This window comes from Papaver somniferum, chromosome 8 (genome assembly GCF_003573695.1).
Source record: "Papaver somniferum cultivar HN1 chromosome 8, ASM357369v1, whole genome shotgun sequence".
NCBI lineage: Eukaryota > Viridiplantae > Streptophyta > Magnoliopsida > Ranunculales > Papaveraceae > Papaver > Papaver somniferum.
The window spans coordinates 196,697-223,455 of record NC_039365.1 but is presented as its reverse complement, the minus strand read 5'-3'; the positions used below and the strand labels follow the sequence as shown (position 1 = coordinate 223,455).

The 26,759-nt window shown below is 35.8% G+C and overlaps 1 protein-coding gene across 4 annotated transcripts; it reads left to right on the top strand.

Annotated features, from left to right (window-relative positions):
* The first annotated feature begins 19,211 nt into the window (after positions 1-19,211).
* LOC113304191 lies at positions 19,212-26,449 on the top strand. 4 transcript variants are annotated; one of them, XM_026553247.1, is made up of 6 exons: positions 19,212-19,330; positions 19,709-19,952; positions 20,036-22,400; positions 22,509-23,046; positions 23,133-25,179; positions 25,289-26,449. In XM_026553247.1, exons 2-5 carry the CDS (start codon positions 19,929-19,931, stop codon positions 24,520-24,522), a joined length of 4,317 nt encoding a protein of 1,438 aa, XP_026409032.1. In that variant the 5' UTR covers positions 19,212-19,330; positions 19,709-19,928; the 3' UTR covers positions 24,523-25,179; positions 25,289-26,449. The 4 variants fall into 4 exon arrangements, with proteins under 4 accessions (XP_026409032.1, XP_026409033.1, XP_026409029.1 ...); XM_026553248.1 differs by having other exon boundaries at positions 20,036-22,676; positions 22,806-23,046; XM_026553244.1 differs by having other exon boundaries at positions 20,036-23,046.
* The last annotated feature ends 310 nt before the right edge of the window (positions 26,450-26,759 follow it).

Sequence of the window (26,759 nt, the reverse complement as noted above, 5' to 3'; positions counted from 1 at the left end):
AGCATTTCTTCCAACCATCGTAGTCACATTATAAAGAATTAGTTCAAAAACTAGTGTATATTCCTTAAATTAGTGGGAGAAAAACCATTATCAATTAGACATTGAGTCTTGAGAGATTTAATAAGTGGAGTGGCCTTATTGCGCAACAAAAGAAAATCTATGTCATTTACTTTAGAGTGTTAGTGTTCATGAAGATGATATACTTTTCATCATTATGGACGGATGATCCCTGTAACTCAAGTACTTTTGAGTATATCTCAAGTTCTTTGGAGTATTTCAATCTCATGCAAATGATGTACTATTCATTCCATAAGAGCATATAATGGATATAATTCTTCGCAAAAAAAATTCTTTATTTTAGCTAATATGATATCGGTCAAATATCATGTAGACAATAGTTTAGGATCAAATCTTGCAAAATATATAATATAACCATACGAATTCAATTGAATAAAGATAGACAATAAGAAAAATTGGCAAAGTTCTTGTTACCGTTAATGTTGACGTCTAGCTATGATATTACCTTCTCCAAGAATATAGTGAGTTTGTTTTCCTTTAAACTCCCTATATCTCTTATAGTTGACTACTAATATATGATACTTGCATTACAACGCTTGTACCATTCTCAGTAAAATGCTTATACCAATATTTTCAACTCTCATTGATATGAGGCAGAATTACATCTCTGTCCCATTATAGATAGATACATTTACTTTGTATCACAAGTACTGGAGCCAGAATTATATCTCTGACTCATGGAAACTTTTGTGAGTTTCTTTCCACAAAAAGTGAGGTGTGCTTTTAATTAAAACATATCATTGTCGAAGTTATTGTCTCATTATAGTCTAACAAGTGGATTACATCCCACTTAACACTCAAGTTTGGGAAAAAAATGAATATTTCGACAAACTTCCTTCAAATCATTAGATCGTCTGAAGTCAATATGTTGCCTTAAAAATGTTGAAGGCATGACTTCCTCTTTGAACAGTGTATCTTCATAAGTTGAAGATTTTTATGACGAAAGTATTTTACTTGTGAACATATACTTCCACATCATAGGCTCTTTAATGGTGCTCAAGTACTTCTGAGTTCAAAAGGTCAAATGCGAGCCGAATTGGTTTAGTCAAAGTATGGTAAACTATTTGGTCAAGACTCGGTCCATTGGTTGACAAGGTCATGGTTAATGAATTATATATGAAATATTCAGGCCCAATGATAATAAGTTTGAAACTATGAGCACATGAGCCCAAACCATATCGTTAACCCTAAAAATTGACAAAATTCTTCTTTCAACTGTTCTGATCGAAGGACAAATGCTTCATCATCGGATCATGATGAAATCGTTACAGTAGATTCATAAAAATGTTTCGACACACATATTAAAATTTGAAAAACATCCAACGGCTAGATAAAAAGATATTTATGACGCCGTATAACTGTTCCAATTCACGTTTTTGTGGACACAACAGGAAATATCGCGTACTTTGGAGTACTTTCCATGATTGGATCTTTATGAAATTTTTAAAGTATCTCCATGAGGATAACATATACCAAATATAAAAATTATAGAATAATCCAACGGTTAAAATTATACTAAACTTAGATTTTTCGACGCTGTTATAATTAGGGTTTTCTAAACGAAGACAGTTCTACTAAAATCGTAATTTGGAGATTGCATCATATTCTGATTTGATTGAAATTTTAACAGAGAAAATAACGAATAATTGGGTTGAAGATACTAAAGTTTCATGAAAATCGAACGGTGAAATATATACGTTTGCTAATCATGTATTTGTGGAATCCTAATATATACTATGAAACGAAATTTCTTTGTTCAAAAAAAAAAAAACCTGGTAACGCATCCATGCAAAAAAAAATCAATCGATCCAATATAGCTCTGTGGTATAGCTTCGTGCGTGATAACGTGTTGCAGTGGAAATATGGAAAAAGTAAAGAGGCAAAGAGAGATTTCTATTGATCAGAATAATAGGGTTACATGGAACAATATCCTTTATATACATGTAGAAGGGAAACCCTAGATATCTAGCTAGACCGCACATCTATGGGCCCTACAACATGTTAATCATTCTAGGATATTTTTACCATTTTGAAAATATATGGTTAAGGGGTTTTCTGTTTTACTTTAAAATAACCTTATTTTGTTTTATTGGACAATTTATCTGGGTATACCCAAATCAAGCCAGATTAATATATGATATTTTCCAATTAAAAAAACAACAACGCTGGATCAGAATCCAAATCGTCTGAATCAAATAATACCCACCCAGTACTTGTTAAGTGGGGACCATGGAGTGCATCATATGTCACGATCCACTTATTTGCGGTGGGGCAACCACATTTTGAATTTTCACGCAACCACCCAATTCTGCGTCAATCCGCGTGCACCTGTCATAGCATCTCCAAGAGAAGATGAAAAAAATCGTAAATGGATATTTAATTTAGTCCTTTTGTTTATGGGGTCTACACATAGAGTAAATATACGATCTCATATCTAAAATATCATCTTCAACATGGAGAATTTCAACCCTTAATTAAAAACATGATGTGGAGGTGCAACTGGAGGTGTAAATAACACTTTCTTGAACACCTTCATATTTAATAATTGGTCTCTCCTAACTTGTATGACCTTATTGTTGGAGATGAATTTATAACAAACGCGAATCTAAAATCCTATGGGTCACTAAAAATAAATAAATCTACCCTATCATTGAAATGCTCTCGCTTGTGGTTTAGGTGGGGGCGGACATGTAGCATTTTTGGGGCAGCGGGTATGACCATGACGTGTCAGTCAGACATCCGTAATTAAAGCCTTTAGATTTTCTCTTTTACTCAGCCGTTCACAAGGTGTAAAAAGGGCTAGATAAAGGGTTAAATTTAGATATCCTTTATGAGAGAAACCCTAATTTCTCTTCCCCATAAATACCAAAGAGTTACCTCTCTGAAAGACCATTGAAAAGAAACTTAGGAGGGATGGAGGCAGGAGTTCGGATTTCAGGCATCTGTCTCTACTCTCTAGTAGATGGGTTCCAAAAATTAGTAAGGTTTTAATTGTTTGAAACCCATTGTTTTTGTTTTGGAACACATCTACTAATGAATACAAATAGAGCCTTCTTCATCGTCATCAAGAGGAGATTTGTTGTGTTTAATAATATTATTTGAGATTTATGATTTGATTTGGTTATTTTCTTGTATTCTTTAGTGGATGGGTTTCTCATTATTTGCTGATTATATGGTTTGCTTTTTTGCAACATCTGATTTGGCTTTGTTGAATCCCATCACTGATGACTACACGAAAATTCCCAAATCACCGGTTCCGATTCTTAAACGTTCCAAGATCAATTAATTAATTGTATCTCAGTTTTAGATTTAATTAAAAATATTTATGGGTTATCTCTTTCTACATCTCGATTTATTTCCAGTTTTGTTGTTCTAGTGTTTAGCCTCTTTTACTGCAGTTGGCAGCTTTGTTGTTGGTTACAGTAATGTTAGACCATTGTGGGTTCTCGATAATTCTCGTTCGGACTCTTTAAAGGTCCTATAATATTAGACTATGAAATTAAACCGTAGACAGTTCATGTTTTCTAAATGGACAGGGCCAGGGATACTGTGAATAGCGCGGTCGTGCCATTCTTGGTACGGTAATTCTAAACATGGATTTACACCGAGAAATCCGGAACTACTCTTTTTCGCTACCCCAAATTGGAAACTGAACTAACCTATGAAGTTTTAATTGAATAATTACGGCTCTAATTGTTGTGTTTATTCTACATAGTAGATTTTCCTGGGTTTCTTGGTCGATGTTATCCTATGTATGGTTGATGCCATAGTTCTTAGTGGTGATGGGGTTCCTACATTTTTTTTTTGGCAAGTTGAACCAAAGCAACACCTTTGTCCACTTCCTCGAATAAATAAAACGAGGGATATGTAATATGCTTCTTGTTTGCCCGCAACAAGAGCCATGTGATGATAAGTCCTAACCTTGGTAGACTCTGATTACTGTTATTCATAAACACGATCACTATTATATCAAAACCAACTCATTATTAGTGAGAAGAAGTTGCTAAGGCGTTGGAGTGGGACGAGAGACATTTTTGGTTTTTATTGAAGACCGGGCATACTGAGTTTGCCTATGGCCTGTTTAATAACAGTGGCGGAGCCAGACTTTGAGATAGAGGTGGGCGAAATTTAGAAGTTAAGTGGACTAAATGTCAATTCTACTATAAAATTAAGGGCCTTTTTATGATTTTGGAAAATTTTGGGGGCTAAAATTAGGTTTAGTCAACCCTTGGCACCGCCCGTGTTTAATATCCCCGCGTTTTTATTTTTATGTTCAAGTCCCTGTGTAAGTGCATTAGGTTTATCTTTTATACGGTGTGCAGACATCAAAATAGAATATTATCTAACGGCTGAATTTTGAGTTCGTCAAATCCAACGGACGAATTTTACTCAACCCAAGTTTATTAGCGCTTGAAAATACGGAAAATATTTTAGTTTGGTCTGTTGTTATTGAAAGGGGGAGTAATAATAACTGAATGGGATATTACAATTACCACATATTTAACACCGTTTAATTGGGGATCCGAAAAACAATTAGAGACTTCACATTAGAGGATAAAAACGGTCACCCAAATCTAATATCAATAACCCTTTATCAAAATATTTTTAGATAATGTCTAATCTACCCTTATTCAATTAGTGATAATCTTATTTAATTGGTGTTAATCTTTTTTAGTGGCTGGATTTCTCATTATTTGCTGATTATATGGTTTGCATCTATTGCAACATCTAGTTTGACTTTGTTGAATCCCAACTTTTTTCCCTGAAGTAACCCAACTCAATATATAGATTCCATAGAAAAGTTTGGTTTGGAGGAGAAAATTTGCGGCGTAACTGAAATTTTATCTAAAAATTAGGGTAGGAAATTTAAAATTTTATCTAAAAAGTTCGTCTGGGAAATTAAAAGTTCGGTTAAGAATATTTTTTTTGCGGAAGATCCGAACTATTCTTCATTTCTAGTAGGTTCCGCTAGTTCGATAAAGTTTTTTCACAAAATTCATAGCCGAACTTCTCTATGCAACTTTAATTTTTATGGTTACTACTATCTCAATATATCAATAACAAATGTATAAACAAGACATGGGTTAGTTGGAAAGTACCTCTAATATACAAATTTCTAAAATCGGGATCCTAAAATGATTATGAAAATAAAAGAGAAAACCAAAGGATGAGATAAGAGTTTAAAATGAAATTTGATTAATTAGTAGAAAAATTGTGGTTTTGTGTTTATGAATTAGAGTTTTAATTAATCTCTAGAATACAAAACAAGGTTTGGACAAGTTAGGCATGATAAAGAGTGGCCAAGATTTATCTAGGGAGAAGATAAATCTATGGTCGTGGTTTATTCAAATTAAACATTATGGGTTAGTTGGAAAGTACCTCTAATATACAAATTTCTAAAATCGGGATCCTAAAACGATTATGAAAATAAAAGAGAAAACCAAAGGATGAGATAAGAGTTTAAAATGAAATTTGGTTAATTAGTAGAAAAATTGTGGTTTTGTGTTTATGAATTAGAGTTTTAATTAATCTCTAGAATACAAAATATGGTTTGGACAAGTTAGGCATGATAAAGAGTGAACAAGATTTGTCTAGGGAGAAGATAAATCTATAGTCGTGGTTTATTCAAATTAAACATTATAAGTGTTACAATTAATATCTCATAATGAATACTTTATTAATTTTTCATTGCATCATAAATATTTCCTTAATTAATCTATCATAACATATTTATATCAATAAATTAAAGTAAAAAGTATTAATTATTTCTAAAACAAAGAAAATTATGGTTTGTACAAAGACAAACACTTATGGGGCAATCCGAGAATTGAACTCGGGACCTCTCGCACCCTAAGTGAGAAAAATACCACTAGACCAATTTCCCGTTGGTAAAAATTCTTTCAATATATAATAGCGGTGGTAGTAATAATGGGTGGTGAAAGTTATGGCGGGTGTTGGTGAGTGGTGGAGGTGGTAACAATGGTGGTGGTGGAAGAAATTGTGGAGGTGGATGGTTTTAGTGGTGGTGGTGTTTATTTTTATTATTTTTTCTGAAGCAAAAAAAAAATTAAATAAATGACGAGTACCAGTGTATTGTGAAAGATGTAGTTGGTTGTTTTAGACACGATTAATAAAGTTATGTACTAAATGATACCAAACCATATATAACAAAATGATTATGAACATTGGATCAAATGGTGCCCCATGCTATCTTTGGTAACCGATCATGTGAATCATTGTTTTTAGTATTAAAATAAAATTAATTGCAATACAAAAGAGAATACAGCAAAAAAACATTAGAGAATAAATTAATTAACGACCTAAGTTTTTTCAACTTTATACATGACATTTGCGATTAATTTCCCAACATCCTTCAAGGGATGCGGTGGTTTTGTGGTTCTGATGGGTATTCATGATTAGTAATATACTATGTTAATTTTGTGCCGCTACAAAACGGGTAACACTGTAAAGTATAATATGCGGTTGATCGTCTTAATACTAAAATAAACTCGATTAAAATACAAGAAAATTTAAATAAAAAACACTGGGATGTCACGTTATATAATAACTACTCTAAATTACATATTTAGTATCAAGATTCCGCATTTCAATAGATAAATATATGGTTGTATTGAGATCCCGTAAGTAGTGCTCAAGTTGGCGCTTGGCTTTCTGAATGATTTTGAATACAATAAAACGCTCCCTCTCGGTTTCTCCAAGGAAAACCGAATCCTTTTCAAAAAAATAAAATAATAAATCGAACATCAGTTAGATGGATCGCCATCACTACCACTGTATACTTCTCTGAACTGCTACATATCCAATGAACTTTCCACATATTAATTTGGTGATTTCGTCCTATCGTAATTCTTGATAAGGCATGCTATTAAAACTCTAATGGCGATTTTTGAAGGTATTTTCATATTATGAAATTCTCTTATAAGTGTTGTTTTATGCAAGTATTGGTTCAACTTGGATTCTTCTATGTTTTTATATCAAGTTGATGATCTTTTAAATTTGAATACATATTTAGATAACATAAGTTGATACATATAAGGTATTCTCTTTGTAACACCGATGTTATTCTCTTCTTTTTACCCATTGGCACTCTATAATGATCCCGGATTTGTAGACAATATTTGACTAATGTTGGGGTATTTTTTTAATCTCAAGGCTGGTTAAACCTTATGTATTTTCTACAAATTGAAGGTGACAGAAGTTTGTGTCGGATTTTTCTACGAAACGAATGATATTTCTTCAAAAGGTTAGTTGAATTTATATTGACACATATATCAATATGATTATATATGTTCTTTAGTGTTCCAAGTTACTTGAATACCACTAGATGTGGGAGCACCACTCATGCAATACTTAGCATAGTTGATGCAAAAAAAAAATTATCCATGAATTTGTTTAATTTTGTGCTATCATTTTATGTTATCAATATGATTGAGGAATGATCTTGCACATGTTTTGATTTACTTTTAGAAGTTTATTTTTCATCTCACACATGTATATCTCAGTCTTCCAATATCCAAGAGTTCTCCAAGTTTATAAAACTCCCACATTTGCACAAAAAGAATAGTCTATAGTAGGGAAAATATTACGGGTCTTTGCTTCACGCCGTAGAGCCTTAGTTATCAGTAATTTTGGAACCCATGAGTTCATAAATGTCATGGAATTGGGTTGGCAGGTTAGGCATATTTATTGTTAGAGAAAATATTTTCTTTGAAATTTAAAACTACGGTTGGATGAAATAGTAAACGAGATAATATCTATTTTATTTTTAATTTTCATGTGGCGACGACATTGTTACTCTGTATGATACTAAATAGAAATAACATGCTATTAAGAAAAACAAAAAGGTAACTAATCATTTTCCTGGCCGAAACCTTTTTGAATTTCAAAAATATTTTTCATGAAAAAAATAAAATAAGCCGAACGCAAGCAATGTCGAATTAGAGAAAAATGTATCGCGTGCCGTTACGGGATTTGTCTGGGAGGGATAAATCTACGACCTTGGTTTTTTTCAACTAACCATTATAAATACTTTATTAATTAGTATCCTATTAATTACTCATGATGAATGATTAATTAATTTTTCTTGATAAATGTTCATTTCATGAATCTAATAAATACATATGTTTATTAATAAATAAGATACATATATTGATCGGTAAAGAATTTGGTGTTTCCGAGTTTCGAACTCAGATAACTGGTATCATCATCCAATGACTTTACCACTGTATTACAGTGACCCTGGTTGATATTAATAATTTTTAATGGTGGTAGTGAAAGAAGCACTGGTGGTGGGAACAAAGGCGGGTATTTATGAGTGGTAGAGGTGGTAACATTACTGGTGGTGGAGAAAATAATGGGTGTGGATGGTTTTACGTACAATGGTGGATGTTAGTTAATAGTAGTGGACAATAATTGTTTTGTGTCTTTACAAAATGGGAAACATTTTATTGTGATACAGGTAGTTGGTTATTTTTCGCACAATTGGTAAGGACAAATCACAAATATTTTGAGGAGGATACTAAATCATAAAAGACAATATGATCATGACCCCGTTGGATCACCCAAATGGGATCCCAGCTATTTATAGTACCCGATCGAAAAATCACTGACTTTAGTATTAAAATAAAATTGGTTACATTTCCGGAATACAAAACAAAGTTTGGACAAGTTAGGCTAGATAAACAAAGATCAAATATATACTTGCAAGAAAATAAATCTACGTTCAATTGATATTTCACAATGCATGTTTATTTAATTAACCAAATGAATATAGTTTTGTTGATACAAAATAAATTTATTTGATATTAATCATATCGGTAAGAAATAATGGTGGTTGTGATGCAAAATAAATTTTTTGAGAAAATATTGGTTATCTTAATTGCTTATATTTTATCTTTGACATTTTTGGAAGCAAAATTAGTTGAATCAATTAATATGAAAAACACATGTCAACTCCTGATTTGTCCCTCATGCCCTCATCAAAGAACGCCCACATCAAAAATTTATCCGGTTGTGATGGTGGGAAGTGGTGGGGATAATGGTGGTGGGTATCAGTGAGACTGGTGGAGTGCTGACGATAATGCTGTGGTGGAAGAAGTAGTGGTAGTAGGGTGAGAAAAGGTATCCTAAGATAGGTAAATTATTTAGTTACCCCTGGTTAATTTTACTTTGTTTTGTTTTAATTTGATTTTAATTTTCAAATTACTTAAAAAAAAAAAAGAAGATGTTGTGATTTTAAGATTTTCCGGGTAGGGGGAAGGAAGAAAAATGAAACCTATAGTATAAAAAAATTGACGAAACACAAGGCTACACGCGAATTAATTGTAATCGGTTCAGTTTCTCACATCTCTATTTATTCCCATTTTTTGTCGTGGTTTATGTTTCGGTCATTATTATCCCCCTACTTCATGGCATTATGCAAGGCTACGCGTGAATCAATTCAGTTTCTCACATGTCTCTTTATTCCCCTTTTTTGTCATGATTTCTGTTTTTGTCATTTCTTCCCAATTTCGTGTAATTATGCATGCTTGAGAAATAGTTCATGATAATAAGTAATTAAAGAGACGAGAAAAGAAATAGATCAAGAATTAAATATTATTATAAATTTTAGGAAAATGAATAAACACAAATATATGTAAATTGGGAACCCAACAATTTATATCAAAGAGAAAAATTAAATTCTATGCTAACATATTTTGCAAGATTAATCTAATTGATTTTAAAGTAATTTTAGGTGTTTTTAGTTTTGTTACAAGTTTGGTGAATGACCTTTGATGATATTTTTCTGAAATAGTGAACGAAGTAATGTTCTACTGCCCATAGAATTTGCTCTAACGATTAACTATGTTTGTCCGAAAGAGTTATATGACTTACATATACAATATTAAAGCATTCAAGGATAAGGACATGTTTATTAACCAACTCCTCAATACATTTAAACCTGGATCGATCGGTTCGATTCTTCTCATACAATTATGACATGTATGAATCAATAAATACATTTAAAACACATATCCTTATGCATGTCTTTACGACACAGGTTGAGACCTAGTAAATTAATATTTTTAGGAGGATGGTTATTAGGTTAGTCATAATTTAAACAAAGATAAATGATTATAAAGTTATTTCATAACTTTAGAACACCCCTTGTAAGTGTAAGTGTAAGTGTAGGGAAGTGGCCTAAGTACATGGTCCTGAAAAAAAGTCGTCCCTAAATAGTTTTGGGTTTACCCACACAAACACACGAAGGCCCAATGCTTTTACGGACCATTTACCCTGTCAAAGACAACACTTCCAAGTTCCAATAATCTCTTTATCAAGAAACCCTAACATTTTCTCTCTCTCTGTAAAAGCTAGAAGCTGAATCTGAATTTGGGGAAGAAGAATCAGCATCAATGTCAAGTCTTCCACAAGAGATCCACATCGATATTCTTTCAAGATTACCGGTGAAATCAACACTTGTATGTAAGTGTGTTTGCAAAAATTGGTATGCCCTAATTTCTGATCCAGAATTTGTTAAACTGCACCATAAACTTACTATTCAGAAAACCAATTTTAGTCTAATGATATCTAAACTCGATTATAGATGCTCTCAGAAGGTCTATTCCTTAAGTTGTGATCCTTCATCGTTGTCTTCAAATGAATTTCATTTGTATGGTTCGGGAATTGATAGGCCATTGGGTTCTTTAGGTTTTAGGTTTCAGTTAATGGATTCTTCTAATGGTTTGGTTTGTATTTGGAGCCGCGAGAAAGAATTATTTGGTCTTTGGAATCCAGATAGCAATGAATACAAGGAATTACCCAAATCGCCGAATAGACCAGTCGATCAGAATGAATTCCAATCCTTTCTCAAAACGAAGAAGAATGAATTCCAATATGCTTTTGGTTATGATTATGAAACTGGTGATTACAAATTAATATGCTTGTATGACAATCACGGATTCACGATGGTTCTTCAGTTGTTGATGTCTATATGATGAGACCAAATTCATGGAAAAACAGTCAAGTCATCCCTTATGGCAGGAATATAATGATCGAGCAACGGTCAGGAGTACTTGCTAATGGATTTTTTAATTGGCTAGTTGGAAGCAGTGGCAACTATTCTTATGTTTTATTGTCTTTGGATTTAAGCAAAGAGAAATTCAAAGAATTGCAACTGCCAAGAGAAACTTTAGAGAATAACACGTTAACGAGTATGGGAGTGTTGAAAGAGTGCATTTGTGTATTTGCTGTTAATGTCAATCTTGGACGAGAAATTATACCATAACCCATGAGTGATTTCTGGTACAACCCTATGATTGGAGGCATGTGTGGTCTTTTAACAGTGGTGAGATTCTGTTGGCGACTTTTGAAAGTCCTATTGATCTAATTCTGTATGACCCAAAGGATGGGAGTGTTAGAAAACCTAATACACATTTCTGGGATCGAAGAATATATTTATCTTGAAACCTTAGTTTCACTTGACTTTGGTTCTCATATGGGGTGTATGGCAATTAGAGGAATCAGTTGAAACATGAAAATGTTGAAGCCTGAGAAGAAAAACACGAGAATTTGTTATTTGGTTCTTGTTAGATGCATTCAGGTATTTCTTTATTGAACAATGATAAGCATATGTTGAAAACCCGGATGAGGTAAAAACTCGGAATTCACCAAATTTACATTTTACATCTTTTATGTTCTGTTTTTAATTGTCTAGTACCTTAATGTATGTTATAAAATAGGAGTGAATGTTTTATTCGTATCGTCTCTAGAGCATTTTAGGGTATGTGATTATACATAGAGCTTCAGTGAAGTACTTTAACTATTTTGTCATTTTTTTTCCTTAACACCATCTGGTTAATACTTTGAAGTTATCTAGCAATCAGAAACAACTTTCTTCACTCTTGTCACCTTAAATGGGTTTGCATGTTAGATGCCGTTCTATCTTCCTGTATCTTTCTGGCATAACTATATCTTTTTGTCATGCTCTTGAATTGCCTTGCTGAATACTCATTTCAAAGTAATATGCCGTATCTTTTAGTTATATTTGGGTCCTTGTTCAACTATGTTACAACGATAAGGACATGGTATGGGTATCTTGTATCCAATACGCTACTTCGATACGACAACTTAAAATACTAAATACGTGGATACGGCACAGACAATATAAATATCAGCCTAACATGGATATCGAAAGAGAACCTTGTGTCCAGAGTTAGTTGACTATTCCACCGAAGAATAAGAAGTAGACAACGAAGATCATTCTTTTGTTGTTCTGTAGAATATGGTGGTCCTATATACTTCTGCGATCTCGTTAGTTCCCTCTTATGAATTGGTCATTCCAAAGTGCTGATACCTGAGCAACTGCAGGTTTGTTCATATTCCTAGGCAGCTTAATTCAGTTCTTTCTGTTCATGCAAAGTTCATTCATGATATACCCTATAAATTTTAAATTAGGCGTCTCTCTGAATCACTAGAACTGAATCATGGGTAGATTTTCGTGCTCAACTTGGTTCTTTCAGACTTTAAAGTTCTTTATTACTTTTACAATTTATGTGTGATTGCAGAGCTAAGGGAAGAATTCTGTGTAGATTTTTGCAAAGACTGCTGTACAACATGTTAGAATTTCATAACTGTTGATAGAGTAGTAGGTCAAACAGATATCGAGGCAAACCATTTGAAATGTAAAACTGCGTTGTTGAATGAAGTAAATTAGGTTTTCTGCATTCTCTGTCCATACTCTATAATAAAAAAGAAATGTTGATTTTTTTGCAGGTTGATGGGAGTTTAAATAATCTTTTACAGAAGACAAATACAAAGAGAGAATGAAGCTGACGATTTCTGGTACTGAGAGATTGGTAGCAGTAGAGAATTGCGGGTTAGCCTTGTTTCACCTAACTACAGAATGAAGGATCGACAAGGGACAGAGTAAACCAATGGAAACATGACCAAAAGCCTGAGAAGAAAACTCTGAAAAAGGTAAAATATATTATGCACTCCATTACCTTTGTCACGTTGATCGGGGTCTGCAATTTTGCAGTGAAAATACTAACATTGAGAATCTTAGAAGGCAGAACAGTGATAAAAGTCATTTGATTTTGGCATGTCAACTTTAAGAACGTTATTGCTGTTTGTATGTGGCACCTTTGATGATCTTATTCCAATACCTGTCAGATATTTCTATAGTTCTATAGATTAACAGGTACTCATATTTTAGTGTATGCTGGCTTTCATATTCTGTAGTAGTATGGGTAGTAATAAACATGATAATCAGCAGGAAGCGCCGATTGAGTGGTATCAATGTCTTCCTTATGATAGTCTTCTGAGCAACTGCTAAGCCTAATATATGAAAAAATTGCTTTGCAAGCCAACTTACTTGCACCAGCACCACTCATTCTCTGTACTTGAGTCTCTTTGACAGTTGTTTTTGTTCCATTTAATGTGAATTCCCCCTTACAGTTAATCATATCGACATGTCCGGACTATACTTTGCTCGCTATGTCAGTCCTTTTTCATTGTTAGAAACTTCCATAACGAATCAGCAACTTGAAGATTTCACCACAAATAGCTTGCTCTAAGTGTCATTGTAAATGGATACCGTATGTGTGGTGATGCAGATATCTATGTATCCTGCAGTTATAGACAATATTTGAACTGAGTTGCAGTGCAAAACACATGTACATTTTCTAGCCAGAGATGTACATTATGTTTCTGTTCCTTTTTCCAAGTATGCACTCCACAAGCTTCTTGTCTGTATTGTGTAGGAATGTTTCTATTCTGTCATGAGTTTCATCTTTTAAGTCGTATAATCCTGAACTCCTGATGACCTTTTTGTAATCATTTCATTATACTCTTTGTTGTATGCATGTTATTGCTTTTTGTGCTGGAACTTTATCTCCGTTTGCTTATATCTAGATGCTTTTAACTCTGCAGTAAAACGGGGAAGTTTTACATGAAAAGTATTACCACCTCACCTGCTTTTCCAAAAGATTAAATACAGCAGCGAGTAGGATAAGAGCTGGCAACTGGGAAGAGATGCAGAAAAATTCCCCGTTTTACTGCAGGAGTTAAAAGCATCTGGATGTAAGCAAATGGGGACAAAGTCCCAGCACAAATAGCAAAAACATGCGCACAACAAAGAGTATAAGGAAATGGCCTAGCCTGCATCTCTTCCTAGTTGCCAGCTTTTGTCGTACTCGCTGCTGTATTTAATCTTTTGGAAAAGCAGGTGAGGAGGTAATACTTTTCATTTAAAACTTGTGGTTCCAAGAATTAGTGTATTTTATTCAAGAGGGTGAATACTTAACTCACCAATTACTGCCCAATTCATGTCCACTGCAAGCTAGGCCATATATGTTGGAGGGTGAAACTTGCCTATATGTTCCGATTGGAATGCATTACTGGTCCAATATATCCTGGTTTCATAATGTCTCCTTCAACTTATCTTTCAGATTACACTATTCCTCATTGCATAATTGTTGTTTCAGAACTGTAGATAATGATCTGAAAAATATTACTTTTACTTTTTCAGTTTGGTGTTCAATACTCCCACCGTTTTGGAAAAAGTGATATTTTTATTTTCTCAGTTTGGTGTTTATTTAGGCAAAAACTAAAAAGTGAAAGTATCACTTCTCCAGAAACAAAGGTTTTAGATGACTTGCCTAATTTTAGTGTATGCTGGCTTTCAGTTTCTGTAGTAGTATGGGGTACTAAACATGATAACCAGCGGGAAGCGACGATTGAGTTTAATTAGGTCAATTTTATTTTTGATCACTGTTTTGCGCAAATGTATGCCTGTAGTAGTGGTATCAATGTCTTCCTCAATCTCAAGTCTCAACTGTAGTAAATATTAAAATATCTTCTTAAGAACACATCAATTCTGAAATATGATAGTCTTCTGATCAACTGCTAAGCCTAAAATGCTTAATATGATAAAAATGCTTTGCAAGCCAACTTACTTGCACCAGCACCACTCGTTCTCTGTACTTGAGTCTCTTTGACAGTTGTACTTTGTTCCATTGAATGTGAATTTCCCCCTTACAGTTAGTCATATCGACGTGTCCCGACTATACTTTGCTCGCTGTGTCAGTCCTTTGATTGTTAGAAATTTCCATAACTAGTCAGAAACTTGAAGATTTCACCACAAATAACTTGCTCTGGGTGTCATCCTAAGTGCATACAGTATATGCAGTCTGACCCTTCTCTGGTATAATACAAACCATGGGGTGGTGCAGATATTTACCATATCCTGCAGTCTTCGACAATATTTGAACTGAATTGCAGTGCTGTAGCCAGGTATGTACATTATGTTTCTGTTCCTTTTTCCAAGTATGCACTCCATAAGCTTCTTGTTTGTCTTGTGTAGGAATATTTCTACTGTGTTGTGAGTTTCCTCTTTTAAGTCGGATAATCCTGAACTCCTGATGACCTTTTTGTAATCATTTCGTTATACTCTTTGTTGTATGCATGTTTTGCTTTTTGTGCTGGAACTTTATCTCCATTTGCTTACATCTAGATGCTTTTAACTCTACAGTAAAACGGGAAATTTTTCTGCTGCTTTGGGTGTTCGATGAAGTTCTGTGAAGGAGGTGATTTTAACTTTCCAAGAGTTATCAGTGTTGATGCCTCTAATACAACACCCTTGAGTGGTGGAGAACCATGGTTCAAAATCAAATAGAAAATAAAATCAATGTGTTTGTTGAGACGAAGTCATAAATTTCTACAGGTAATTGGTGTTTGTGCACTCCAGTAGGTTATGATTGGTCTACTCAAGAGAGTGTCTTCTATCTTCCAGCAGCCTGATCGAGCATCTAGACCGGCGAATGTGAAAATCCTCATATTCCTGTTCTTCAAATCTCAATATTTGTGTACAATAAAAATTGGTCGAAACTTCAATTTCATGTTTTTTTGCAGTTATATCTGTTTTTTAGCCTCACAATGTAAGCTACACCACTAAAAAATGAAAATGCTTGTTAAATCATCGTTTGACATCTTGCATCCATCAGGTACAATCAAGCTTACAAAACCTTGGTTGATTCATTCAATCAAATGCGGCCGGTTGCTGGAAATACCGACTCGGTGAAATCCAAGTTGATTTTGCACGTTTTATTCCCAGTGGCATATGACATGGAAACATTATCTTCCAAGATGCCAAATCCAACCTGATAATAATAAGTTGTAATAGGATAAAAAGGTTCATTACATGATCATTCAAGGTGTCCCTTTATCAAAAAAAATACTGGAAATGACAAATTAATCCTCATAATTGATAATTTAATGGGATTTTTAACAAATTTCCACACTTGCAAATCCCGATTCAAGAAAATGCCACCGTTTTTTTTTCAGAGTTTATTAAATGCCACAACCGTTAGATATTCCGTCAGGGCCCACTAACTCGGTCTATAATCATTGAAAAAGTCAATACAACGTGTCAACATTACCTAACTACCCTTGAATTCGTGTTGGTCCAAACTCGACAATGACTCACACTATTAGGTCGATTTGAATCAGAGATGAAATCTCTGTTGAAATCTCTTTTTCTTTCCTTTCTTCTCTTCCTTCTCCTTCTTCTTTTTCTCCGGCGTTCCAGAGATGAAATCTCTGTTGAGAAAACCTTGCAAAAAATTAGTGAAACCAATCAACCGAGTGTGGTGCTGATGAGTTCATAGTTGGGTTTGGTTAGAATCCACGATTGAGTTGAAGCGAAGTGTTTCTGTGAAGGTTAGAGTTTGATGTTGAGTTTATTTGGAATTGATAAGCTAAACGGGATGTTAAAAGATGAAGATCAAAGGGTTATTGCTAAATTGAAGTTGTAGTATTGTCTTGAAGAAGAATTGAGATGTTAATGAAATTGTGAAGAAATTAGGGTTCCTGAAATGAATTTCGAGATTCAATTAAGGGTGAATAAGAAGGAATTAAAGGATGGGTTGAATAGATTGGAAGATTTTGATGGATGAATTGAGTTTGATTGAGAGAATAGAATATTTGGGAATTGAATTAGGGTTGGTTAAGAACTGATGTTGATGGACGAACTGAATTGAGGGTTTAGATGATTAATTGGATGTGGGTTTGATCTGAATTGAGAGGTACGGTTGGAGACTAGCTTAAGTTTAATAGTTAGAGTTTGTATTTGGAACTCAGATGAATTATGAAGTTATCTGGGATGAACTGGCTGGTGCTTGAGTAAATGAGTTTGAGGTAATTGTTCTTCTCTATGAATTTTTTTTAAGTTATGCAGTTTTGTTGTTGAATTTATGGACTTATCTATAGACAGTGAATTGAGATGGATAAGATGAGTATGGTGGTTATGACATGAAGCCATGATTACAGTTTAGGCTGTCTAGAATGGATTGAAGTTCTTTTAGATGAATGTACTCATACTAATTCTGATTTTAGACCAACCATGAGACAAGTCGTGCAGTATCTTAATGGAGATGCTGCTCTACTTCAAACAGAATTATGGGTCCTTGATATGAGCGATACACTGAGTAAAGCATTCTCGCGAGTAAGCATGGGAGACTTATACCCTTGCTCTGCATCATCATCCACCCACAATGAGTCAGTGCCATCTGGTCCCCGTTGATTTGTGTTAAAGGAATTCTTCAAACAGCAACCAAGGAATTGAATCGGGGGTTTTGATGCAATCTGAAGATGGGTTTTTGCCCAATTTGGTTTTGATCAGATGGTAGTCATGAATTACAGGAGACGGTGGCTGAGATTGAGTCTAATGGCAGTTGTTCTTGGGTCATTGTAAGAGTGGTGAGAATCAAGAAGATGCTTGTAAGAAATTGCTTATATGTGAAAAAGATATATAGTTCCACTGATACTGGTAGAGGGGAGCTGCATTGCAGTCAGTTGTGGCTAGTGATACTGGAATTGTTGTTCGAGACAAACTAGCATAAGAACTTCTCTAAGCAAAATTTAGTTGAACAAACAAATCAAAATGTCGGTAGTAATGGAATCAAGTAGATCTAGTAGATATGCTGCTGATGTTGATTCAAGTTCAAACAAAGTGGGTTCTTGGGTTCTAGAAACGAAACAGATGTATGTTTGCTCAACCACCAGCATTCTTCTATCCTACTGATGCCTTGTAGTTTGCTAAAATCTAAGTGTATGATTAATTGAATAGAAATGATCCCATCTTTGGAGCCGTGTTAGATTGAAGACATGATAGAGTGAATAAATCAGTTTTATGTGAATTTGATATGCCACCAGCAGAACGCATGTAGGTGTTTGCTGAATTGCTTGAACCACCTGCTTCACTCGAAAATCAACAATCGAGTTCTCGTTGCGGCTGCCTGTTGACTGCCATGGCTGGATGTATTTCTGGAGTGGATGAAGTAGACTACAAGGGTTTTGGAATTCAGTAGAGTTTTGGACAGAAATTTCAAGTCGTGAAAATAGTTCTAAATGAGAACTTGTCGCTGATGTTTTTAAGGGAGTGGTGTTGTTGGTTATGAAGATACATAATGAATTTGATGGTGCAATGGAGGCTTGAATCGGTGTTGGTCTAGGCTTGAATCCGTGTTGGTCCAAACTCAGACAATGACTCACACTATTAGGTCGATTTGAATCAGTCCTAGTTAGATGGTTTGTGGGTTAAATGTCTTTTACTAGGGCTGATTTACTGCCATGTAGGCACTAACGACAGTTAACCGTTTTCTCAAAAAAACGGGATGGAAAAGGTCAAATGTGTGGCATTAAATAAACTCTGAAAAAAACGGTGGCATTTTCTTAAACCGCAAATTGGAAGTGTGACACTTTATTAAAATCCCCTAATTTAATTTAATAATGATAATCAAGTTTAGTGTTAATGATTAATTTTACTTATATTAACTCAAAATCAAAACCAAAATCAGATTTTAGAGTTAGAAAAAAAAAGTTTAAAGGAGAAGGTCAATCTCAATCAACTGAAGAAATTAATCAACAAAATGAAAAATTAGGACCTGAAAATGATCGGGTATACTTCTAAATTTGACATCGGTAGGAGGCCGGCAGTTGTTGTCATACAAATGTCCAGGAATCTTCCAAAACCCAACTTGCAAGTAGTTGGCATTATCATTTTAGGGTTTTAAACTAATTAAAGACCAGTGGCAGTCCTAAGAAAATTAAAGATCTCACAGAGGGCATAATGGGAAAAACAAAAACTTCACAGAGTCACCCAAAACTGATCTCTATATCATCTTCAACATGCCTCAAATTGTTAGTCTTATTATGTAAGAGGATTTCTCTTCTCTTTTCTCACAATAATCAGGTAATAAATAATCTCTTCTTTTAATAGTTGATTTTAATAGTTTCAGTTTCTTGTTTTCATCAATTGAATTGATTCAGTTTTGCTACTGATTAGTATTATTATTAGTTGCGGCTGTGAAAATCAGTTTCAGGGATCATAGATCTTGAAATTCCTTGTTGTTTCTAATCAGTTGACTTCCTCAATCGGTTGATTGAATCTTCAATCAGTTCTCTTGATGATGATTTTATTCTATTAGGTTATTTGATTTTACTTTACTTTAGTATGTTCGATGAACACGGAATACTCAACTGTTTGTTATATTTCGTTGATATCATCTAAGAAGAAGATCTGATCTGTAAAATTGGTTGATTGTAATTTCTTCTGTGTATTGTTCTTCAGACATAGTGAAGAACGCTTTTTTGGATGGTTCATAGATTCGGTTTTTTCTGGAAGAAGTTGGAGTTATTTGTTTATTGGAAGGAATTTGATATACGAAATTAGAAGCAAGGATCGGTTTGGAGTTAAAGAGGAGTTGTTGAGGAACCAGTCAAGATCTGATTATAAATCTTTTAGGTCTTTTTTGTGGACTTGATTCTGTAGAAATCTCAAAGTCAAAGACATGCCAATAACTAGATCTCAAGAGGTGTTTGTTTCACTCGTGCTGATTTTTTTGTTGTTCAGAATTTTTATGATTTTCTTGTGTATTGATATATTTTGTATTGGCAGCGAGGAGTTAGTCCCCATGTTTGGCAATCTAGTGATGCAGGTATTCCTCTCAAGAAAAGGAAGTTTATGTTTGTCAGGCAGCCATCACCAGAGCCTGAATTAAAGTCTTCGCCTAGATTGGAATCTCGTGAGGAAGAACAGAGTGTTGGAAATACTTCAGATGCAAGTTGTCCCACAGAATTTAGTGGGCTTCATAGTTGTGTTAGTACTGAGAAATCTGTACCCGAGGAATCTATACCGGGGAAAGAAGAAGAGGGTTCTGCTGGCGGAAATGTTAGCTTGGCTCTGAATGCAAGTGGTCTGACAGAAGTTAATGGGTTTCATGGTTGTAGTAGTATCGAGGAATCTATATCGGGGAAAGGAGAAGAGGGCTCTGCTGGCACAAATGTTAGCTTGGCTCTGACAGCAAGTGGCCCAACAGAATTTAATGGGTTTCATGGTTGTAGTAGTATTGAAGAATCTATACCAGGGAACATAGAAGAGGGCGGAAATGTTAGCTTGGCTCTGACTGCAAGTAGTCCGACAGAATTTAGTGGTTTTCATGGTTCTAGTAATAGTGCGCTGACTGTTTCAGCAGGTATTGGTTCTGAACTGAGTTTGCAATTGGCACCTTCCATAAATCCTGTACCAGAAACAGGGAAAGAAGAAGTGATTAGAAAAGCCGATTGTAGCATGGGTGTCGAAACTGATAATTCTACAAACTCAATAAAGACTGAATTGCTATTTGTTTCCAAAGTGTCAGCAGATATGGCTTCAGCTGGTGAACAGACTCAAAGGGTATGCAAGGATCAGGATAAATTAGATCCCAATAAATGGAACTTGGGGTTGCCCAACGGTCAAAAATTCAGTAGTAGTAGTGATTTGAAGTTGGGCTTAAACAGTGCTCATGATGCAAATAGGACACACTGGGATTTGAACACTACGATGGAGACATGGGAGGGATCTCTGAAAGGTGCAGCTTCTGTTGGTAGGAACGGTTGTATTAATGCAGTAGATGACGTAAGCACACGTGATATGAAGCCTGTGATAGGCTCATCTCAGATGGTTATTAGTAAAGCAGAGGGCAGTAATGTTGATTTAGGAAAGAAGATTTTTAACAAGAGTAAGCAACAGTGTGGACCGGATGATCTCCTTCGTTTAGGGGTACATCCTTCGGTTCCTCAGTCAGGTTTGAGTCTAGGACTCCCGTATCTCCCGAAACAAGTAGATTCAAGTAGAGTGTCATCTAATTTGAAGTTATCTGAACGGCTGGTGCCACCACCTAAAGCCAATAGAATTGTCAAATCTGAACCATCTGATGAGGGTAGTAGACTTGAACCTGTAGTAAAACCGATACCTCCAAAAACAGTTCCATTGCAGGGGCGTACTGCTGAAACACCTAAAGCCGCAAAATTTTTACCAAATTATGTAAACCTTAGAACACTCAAATCCGAACCAGGTCAGGGTGTTTGCGTTGAAAACCCCAAGAGAGTAGAAATTCGTCCTCTTAACTCTTTGGTGCCCACTCCTTCTGTTGCTGTTGCTTCTGACACAAGAACACCTGTAGAGGAAGGAATTTCACATGCCTTACAGTTTCCTGTTGCGGGGTTGTCAAATCTGAACCAACAAGGAGGTCGTAAAGTTGAACCTGTAGCAAAACTGATACCTACAAAAATAGTACAATCACAGGGGTGTACTGCAGAAACTCACATGCCCACAAAAATTGTACAGACTTCTGTAAACCTAAGAGCAGTCAAATCCGAACCAGGTCAGGTTGTTTGCGCTGAAAACCCAAAGGGAGTAGAAAAATTGTGTATGCAATCAGAGATTTGTCCTCTTAACTCTGTGGTGCACACTCCTCCTGTTGCTGTTGCTTCTGACCCAGGAACAGCTATAACTGAAGGAATTTCACCTGCTTTACAGCTTCCTATTGCAGGGGTGTCTAATTCTAATACCAAAGAGGCAGCAGACCGTGCTCTACTACCCGCCAAGAAAGAAATGTTATTGTGTGGGGGTGTAGAGCAGGGAGCAACTAACAATGTTCCTGCTGCTGTAGGATCGCTCTCCCAAATAGCGAGTCCTGATGGAAAAGAATCAAAATCAGCTGATGATTCTATTGGTCTGCCGGAAAAAGAATGTCCGGATGTTGCTAATCCAGATGATACAGAATCAAATTTGATGGATGGGCATCATTCCAAACCTCTTGAAAATAGAGAGGCATCTGCAAGTGATAAGAAGGTTGACATTCCTGCTGAGGAGGAGTATCCGTCTGGAAATGATTGCACATCGGATGGTAATCAAGATACTAATGCACATGGCGTGGAAAATAATGACTGTGAAAATGGAGAGGCTCAAAAAACTTTGGAGCATAGTGCAATTGAAGAAGGTATTGGGATACGTCAAGTACTTGACGGTGCCAGAAATTTGCTTGATGATAACCGGGAATCTGCGTCAGATGTTGACATGGACATTTCTGAATCTGATGATTGTGCAGAAAAATCTGAGAGCATATTGCTAGACCGAAAGGAGGAACAGTGCCACAGTGGTGTGGCGTTTTTTAATGTACCTCTGCCAGTTGAATCATCAATTGCCAGAAATCAGGAGGAGGAATTCATTAAGTATGTTAGACAACTGGATCAGGCAGAGCGAGAACTTCAAAGAGGTAATATAATGACATTGGCTTCTGATGTAGTAACAAACACATACACAGGATTTACCTCAAGTTATGGTATGGATATGGCAGTTGCTTTACAAGAGAATTTCAATAAAAAAGTAAGTTATTTGGGTGCAGGTTCTTCGGTTTTCTCAAAGACAGAATCACATGTGAATAATGAAGAAATAGCTAAAGATGTTAATGTTGGAGGGAATAAAAGCAGGATTATAAATTTGCCTCGGGCATCATCTAATGTGTCACAATCAGGTGAATCTGGAAAGATTCCCATCGAAGGCATGGTTTTGTCAACGCGGAATCATGGGGAAGGATCTAACAATGCAGAATTTGAGGGTGAAAAATTCCGTGGACGGGGAAGCAGGTGATAATCCTAATTAACTTGCTAGCTTTTAATTTAGTTCCTTTTGAGATGTTACAACATTTGATTTATTTGGTTGTGCTTTACAGAGAAGGTAGGTACATGGATCCCAGATTCGAAAGAAAGAGGAATCGAGATCATCAGCCATTTCGTAGCAGTGGATCTGAATTTAGGCATAGCAGAGGAAGGGTTGATAACCGAGTACGAAATGTGCGTAGTGAATGGGATCCTGAGTTTTCTACAGAACATGGTCATGGGCATTCTAATTTTCGCTTTACTAGGTCCAAAGATAATATTTCTGCTAAATATGAGGGCAGTGATTTTGTTCCACGAGGTGGGAGGACTGTTGGTACTGGTAGGGGAAGGGGAAGGAGGAAATCCTTAGATAATGAGTTGCAAAGTTACCGCCATCCACCTTCTAGGAGGCGATCTCCTGGTGAGAGAGAGGGGCCTGTGTCACGCGGTGTGCGAATTCGAAGGGGTCCAAGAGATATTAGCCCAGATAGATGTATTCCTGAAGATGATCCTGATTTGATTGGATTGCGACATGAAGAGAAGTTCATAAGGGTTTTGCCAGGCGAGGTAATCAATAAAAAATTTTCACGTTCTCAACCTCAATATGAGAGATTACAAGATTCTTTTCTCCATGGAAACCAAAGTTTTTTACCCATGCAGAGGCGGATACCTCAACATATGCCTCAAATTCACTCAAAATCTCCTCCAAGATCCAGAACACGCTCTCCTGGCCCTTGGTTGTCACCTAGAAGAAGGTCGCCTGATGAGTTTGTTGGACATCCAGATCTGAATAATTGCCGCTCGCCTCGGCTTTACAGGATAGAAAGGATGACATCTCCTCAACGGCATCCATGTTATGCTGAAGGAATGGTGGTTAGAAGGAATGGTTCTCCTCCACAATACGTTACCCGACCATGTAATGACTCGAGAGAGATGGGTTCATCAAGAGATCTTGATCATCCACGGTCATATATGCGCAGTAGGAGTCCTGCTGGACAGATTGTCCCTAGGAATGCCAGAAGGTTTGTTGTAGACCCACGAGAAAGGCCGGAAACTGATGAATTATTTGCTGAAGCAATTCACTCCAGTAGATTTCATGATTTATTAGTAAGTAATGGAGGTGAGGATGATAGAAGAAATGGCATTGAGAGACCTGGTCCTGTTAGGTCATTTCATCCTCCTTACAATGATAATTCTGATGTAGCAAACTTCCATCATCATGACGAAGATGGCCCTCCTAGTAGGCCTTACAGATTCATAGCAGAAGTTGATGGTGAAATTCATGAGAGAGGAAATACAAGGGGAAGAAGATTTGAAAGAGGAAGTGTAAGAGGAAGAGGGTTTGAAAGACAGATTAAAAACCAACCAGATAAGGCTCCACCCAGGACAAGGAGCGCTGAAGAGCAAGAAGAAAGTTACTGGCAAAGTGAGCAGCAAAATTGGCACGAGATGTCTCCCTTTTGAGGAGGAGAGGACTTGTTTCTGTTGTAAATTATGTTGTTCAGCACAGGGGCAATGTTCCTTACCCAGAAAGGTCAGTTACAGTTTGCCAACCAAATGAATACTGATCCTTGCTGATATCTGACGCCACATTCCTTTTCATGGGCTTGTTAAAGAAACAGACCTTACAAATTTTACCGATCAGAAATAGAATCTGCTTTTGAGGAACTTAGATTTATCACTAGCAGTTTTTCTCAACTTGGCAGTTACAAGGTTTAATTGATGTTTATCAGGAAAAAAAACCAAGTTATAAAAGTTCCGATCACAGGGTTTTAATTTTGTATTCATCGCATTTATGGTTTCGAATCTGGATGGGGGTCCATTTGCTATTTGTTTTGTGATTTGCATAGATGTCTTTCTATAGCCTAGATGAAGATAAAGGTAAATGGATTATGTTGCCGAGGAAGGATCATATTTTGCAGAGTGAGAAATAAACCAAGAGATGGCAGTATCTCACCACTCAGCAAATACAAGTCCTGCCCGGAGTTGATCTTCGTGGAAACCCCAGCAATGTATACTTCGTCTTGACAACTTCACTCGGCCTTAGCAGTTTGTGGGCAAGATCTTTGCTAGGACCACAAGAAGGGCTCATCATTCCAGTTCAATCCCCTTAATCATTTGGTTTGTATGTTCTAGCTGGTTTGAACTTGATGCTGTTGATGTTAAATCTGATGTTGCTTCTGATTTGATAGTTAAATCATATGACTCATCTACTCGTAATGTCATGTAGGTGAACAGTCTGCAAAACAAGGGTTGCCGAGGAGGAGTTGGCATTCCTATTGCCATCTGTAGGAATTTTCGCAAATATTGTTACTTACAGAGATAAAGAAACCGAGCTTAATGATGGATACTTCATATTATCATATGATTCCCTTCTCTCTGCAGAAAGGAATGTTATAGTTGCTGGTCTCCCAGATTCAGGTGCTCAGGTAAATGGCGTACTAGTTTACATGGTATTGACATCTTAAACACAAATATTTCGTTAGAGAGGCAATATTATTCAGTCTCGATCCTATTGCCATTTGCCATACTTCAACAAGTAAAAATGTACTATAACCAAACTGTGGAGGATAGAGGTGTCTTCATTCTTGAATAGGGAAATTCTTCCAGTGAAGGAAATAGCTGATTGAAAGAATGACTGTCAGTATTGGGGCAACAACAGTTAGATTGGTTCTGTTTTCTTACTTGCGTATTCACGCATCGCTGCGTCTTCTTTACATTTGAAATGAGTTTCAGGACATGATCAAAGGAGAGAAGAAGATCGTTTGAGATTGGGGGAAACCCCTCTAAACTTTCAGCTGGATTTTAGTGAAAACTAAAGATGGAATGTTGCATTGGAGCAAGCAAGAGGATTCAATATTTTGAATAAAGTAGAGATGAACATTTCTCAGTAATCAGTATTACGAGGGGATAAAGGAAAGCCACTTTAGGCTTTCATCTGGATTTTCAGTATTAGTGATTTTGGGAAGAAGAAGTTCAGAATTTAATCTAAAGCATTCCTTAATGTGTAGAAAAATGTGCATGATTTGTCAATATGCTGAAGATACACTCAGTTGCGTTGATTGGTTGCAGAAAAATGTCTCGAGTTCCCTTCAAACAACAGATGGCTTAAACGTCTGCCTCATTGATTTGAGGATGTAATTTAAACAGCCAGAGCTGCCTTCAGTTAAACTTCACCTTTCGTAGCCGTTGGATCTCCATGATCTAAATAAATTTCGAAAAATATTCCCTTGTGAACAATTCGCGGAAGCCATCGGATATCTTTTATATATATATCTCAACCGTTAAACTGAAAATGTCTTCCGTTAGATATGCCAGTTATTATAAGGGAGTATTTGAAATAATAAAGATGTATAAGGACCTGAAAATTAAAACTGATTTCTTCATCGTCTTTTCCTGTAGTTCCAAGAACAAATGTCATGAAATTGTTCAATTCAGTATCTCCCCGTCAAAAAATTATGTAGCACCTAAAATTCGATGACGTGCGTCGCACGTACACTCCACTTGTTCTTGGTAAGTGATGCATGTCCACAAATGTTTCAAATAGTTCATATGGTCTGTGCTATATTTTCTTAAAGTTACATCAAAGGAAAATGTCAATCGACTATAAACTCTTGCTAGCTTGCTACCTAATGGAGACCAAGGAAAGTCTTAGTCACATATTAGTCCCACGGTGCCTACTACCTATTTATGATCCTAAT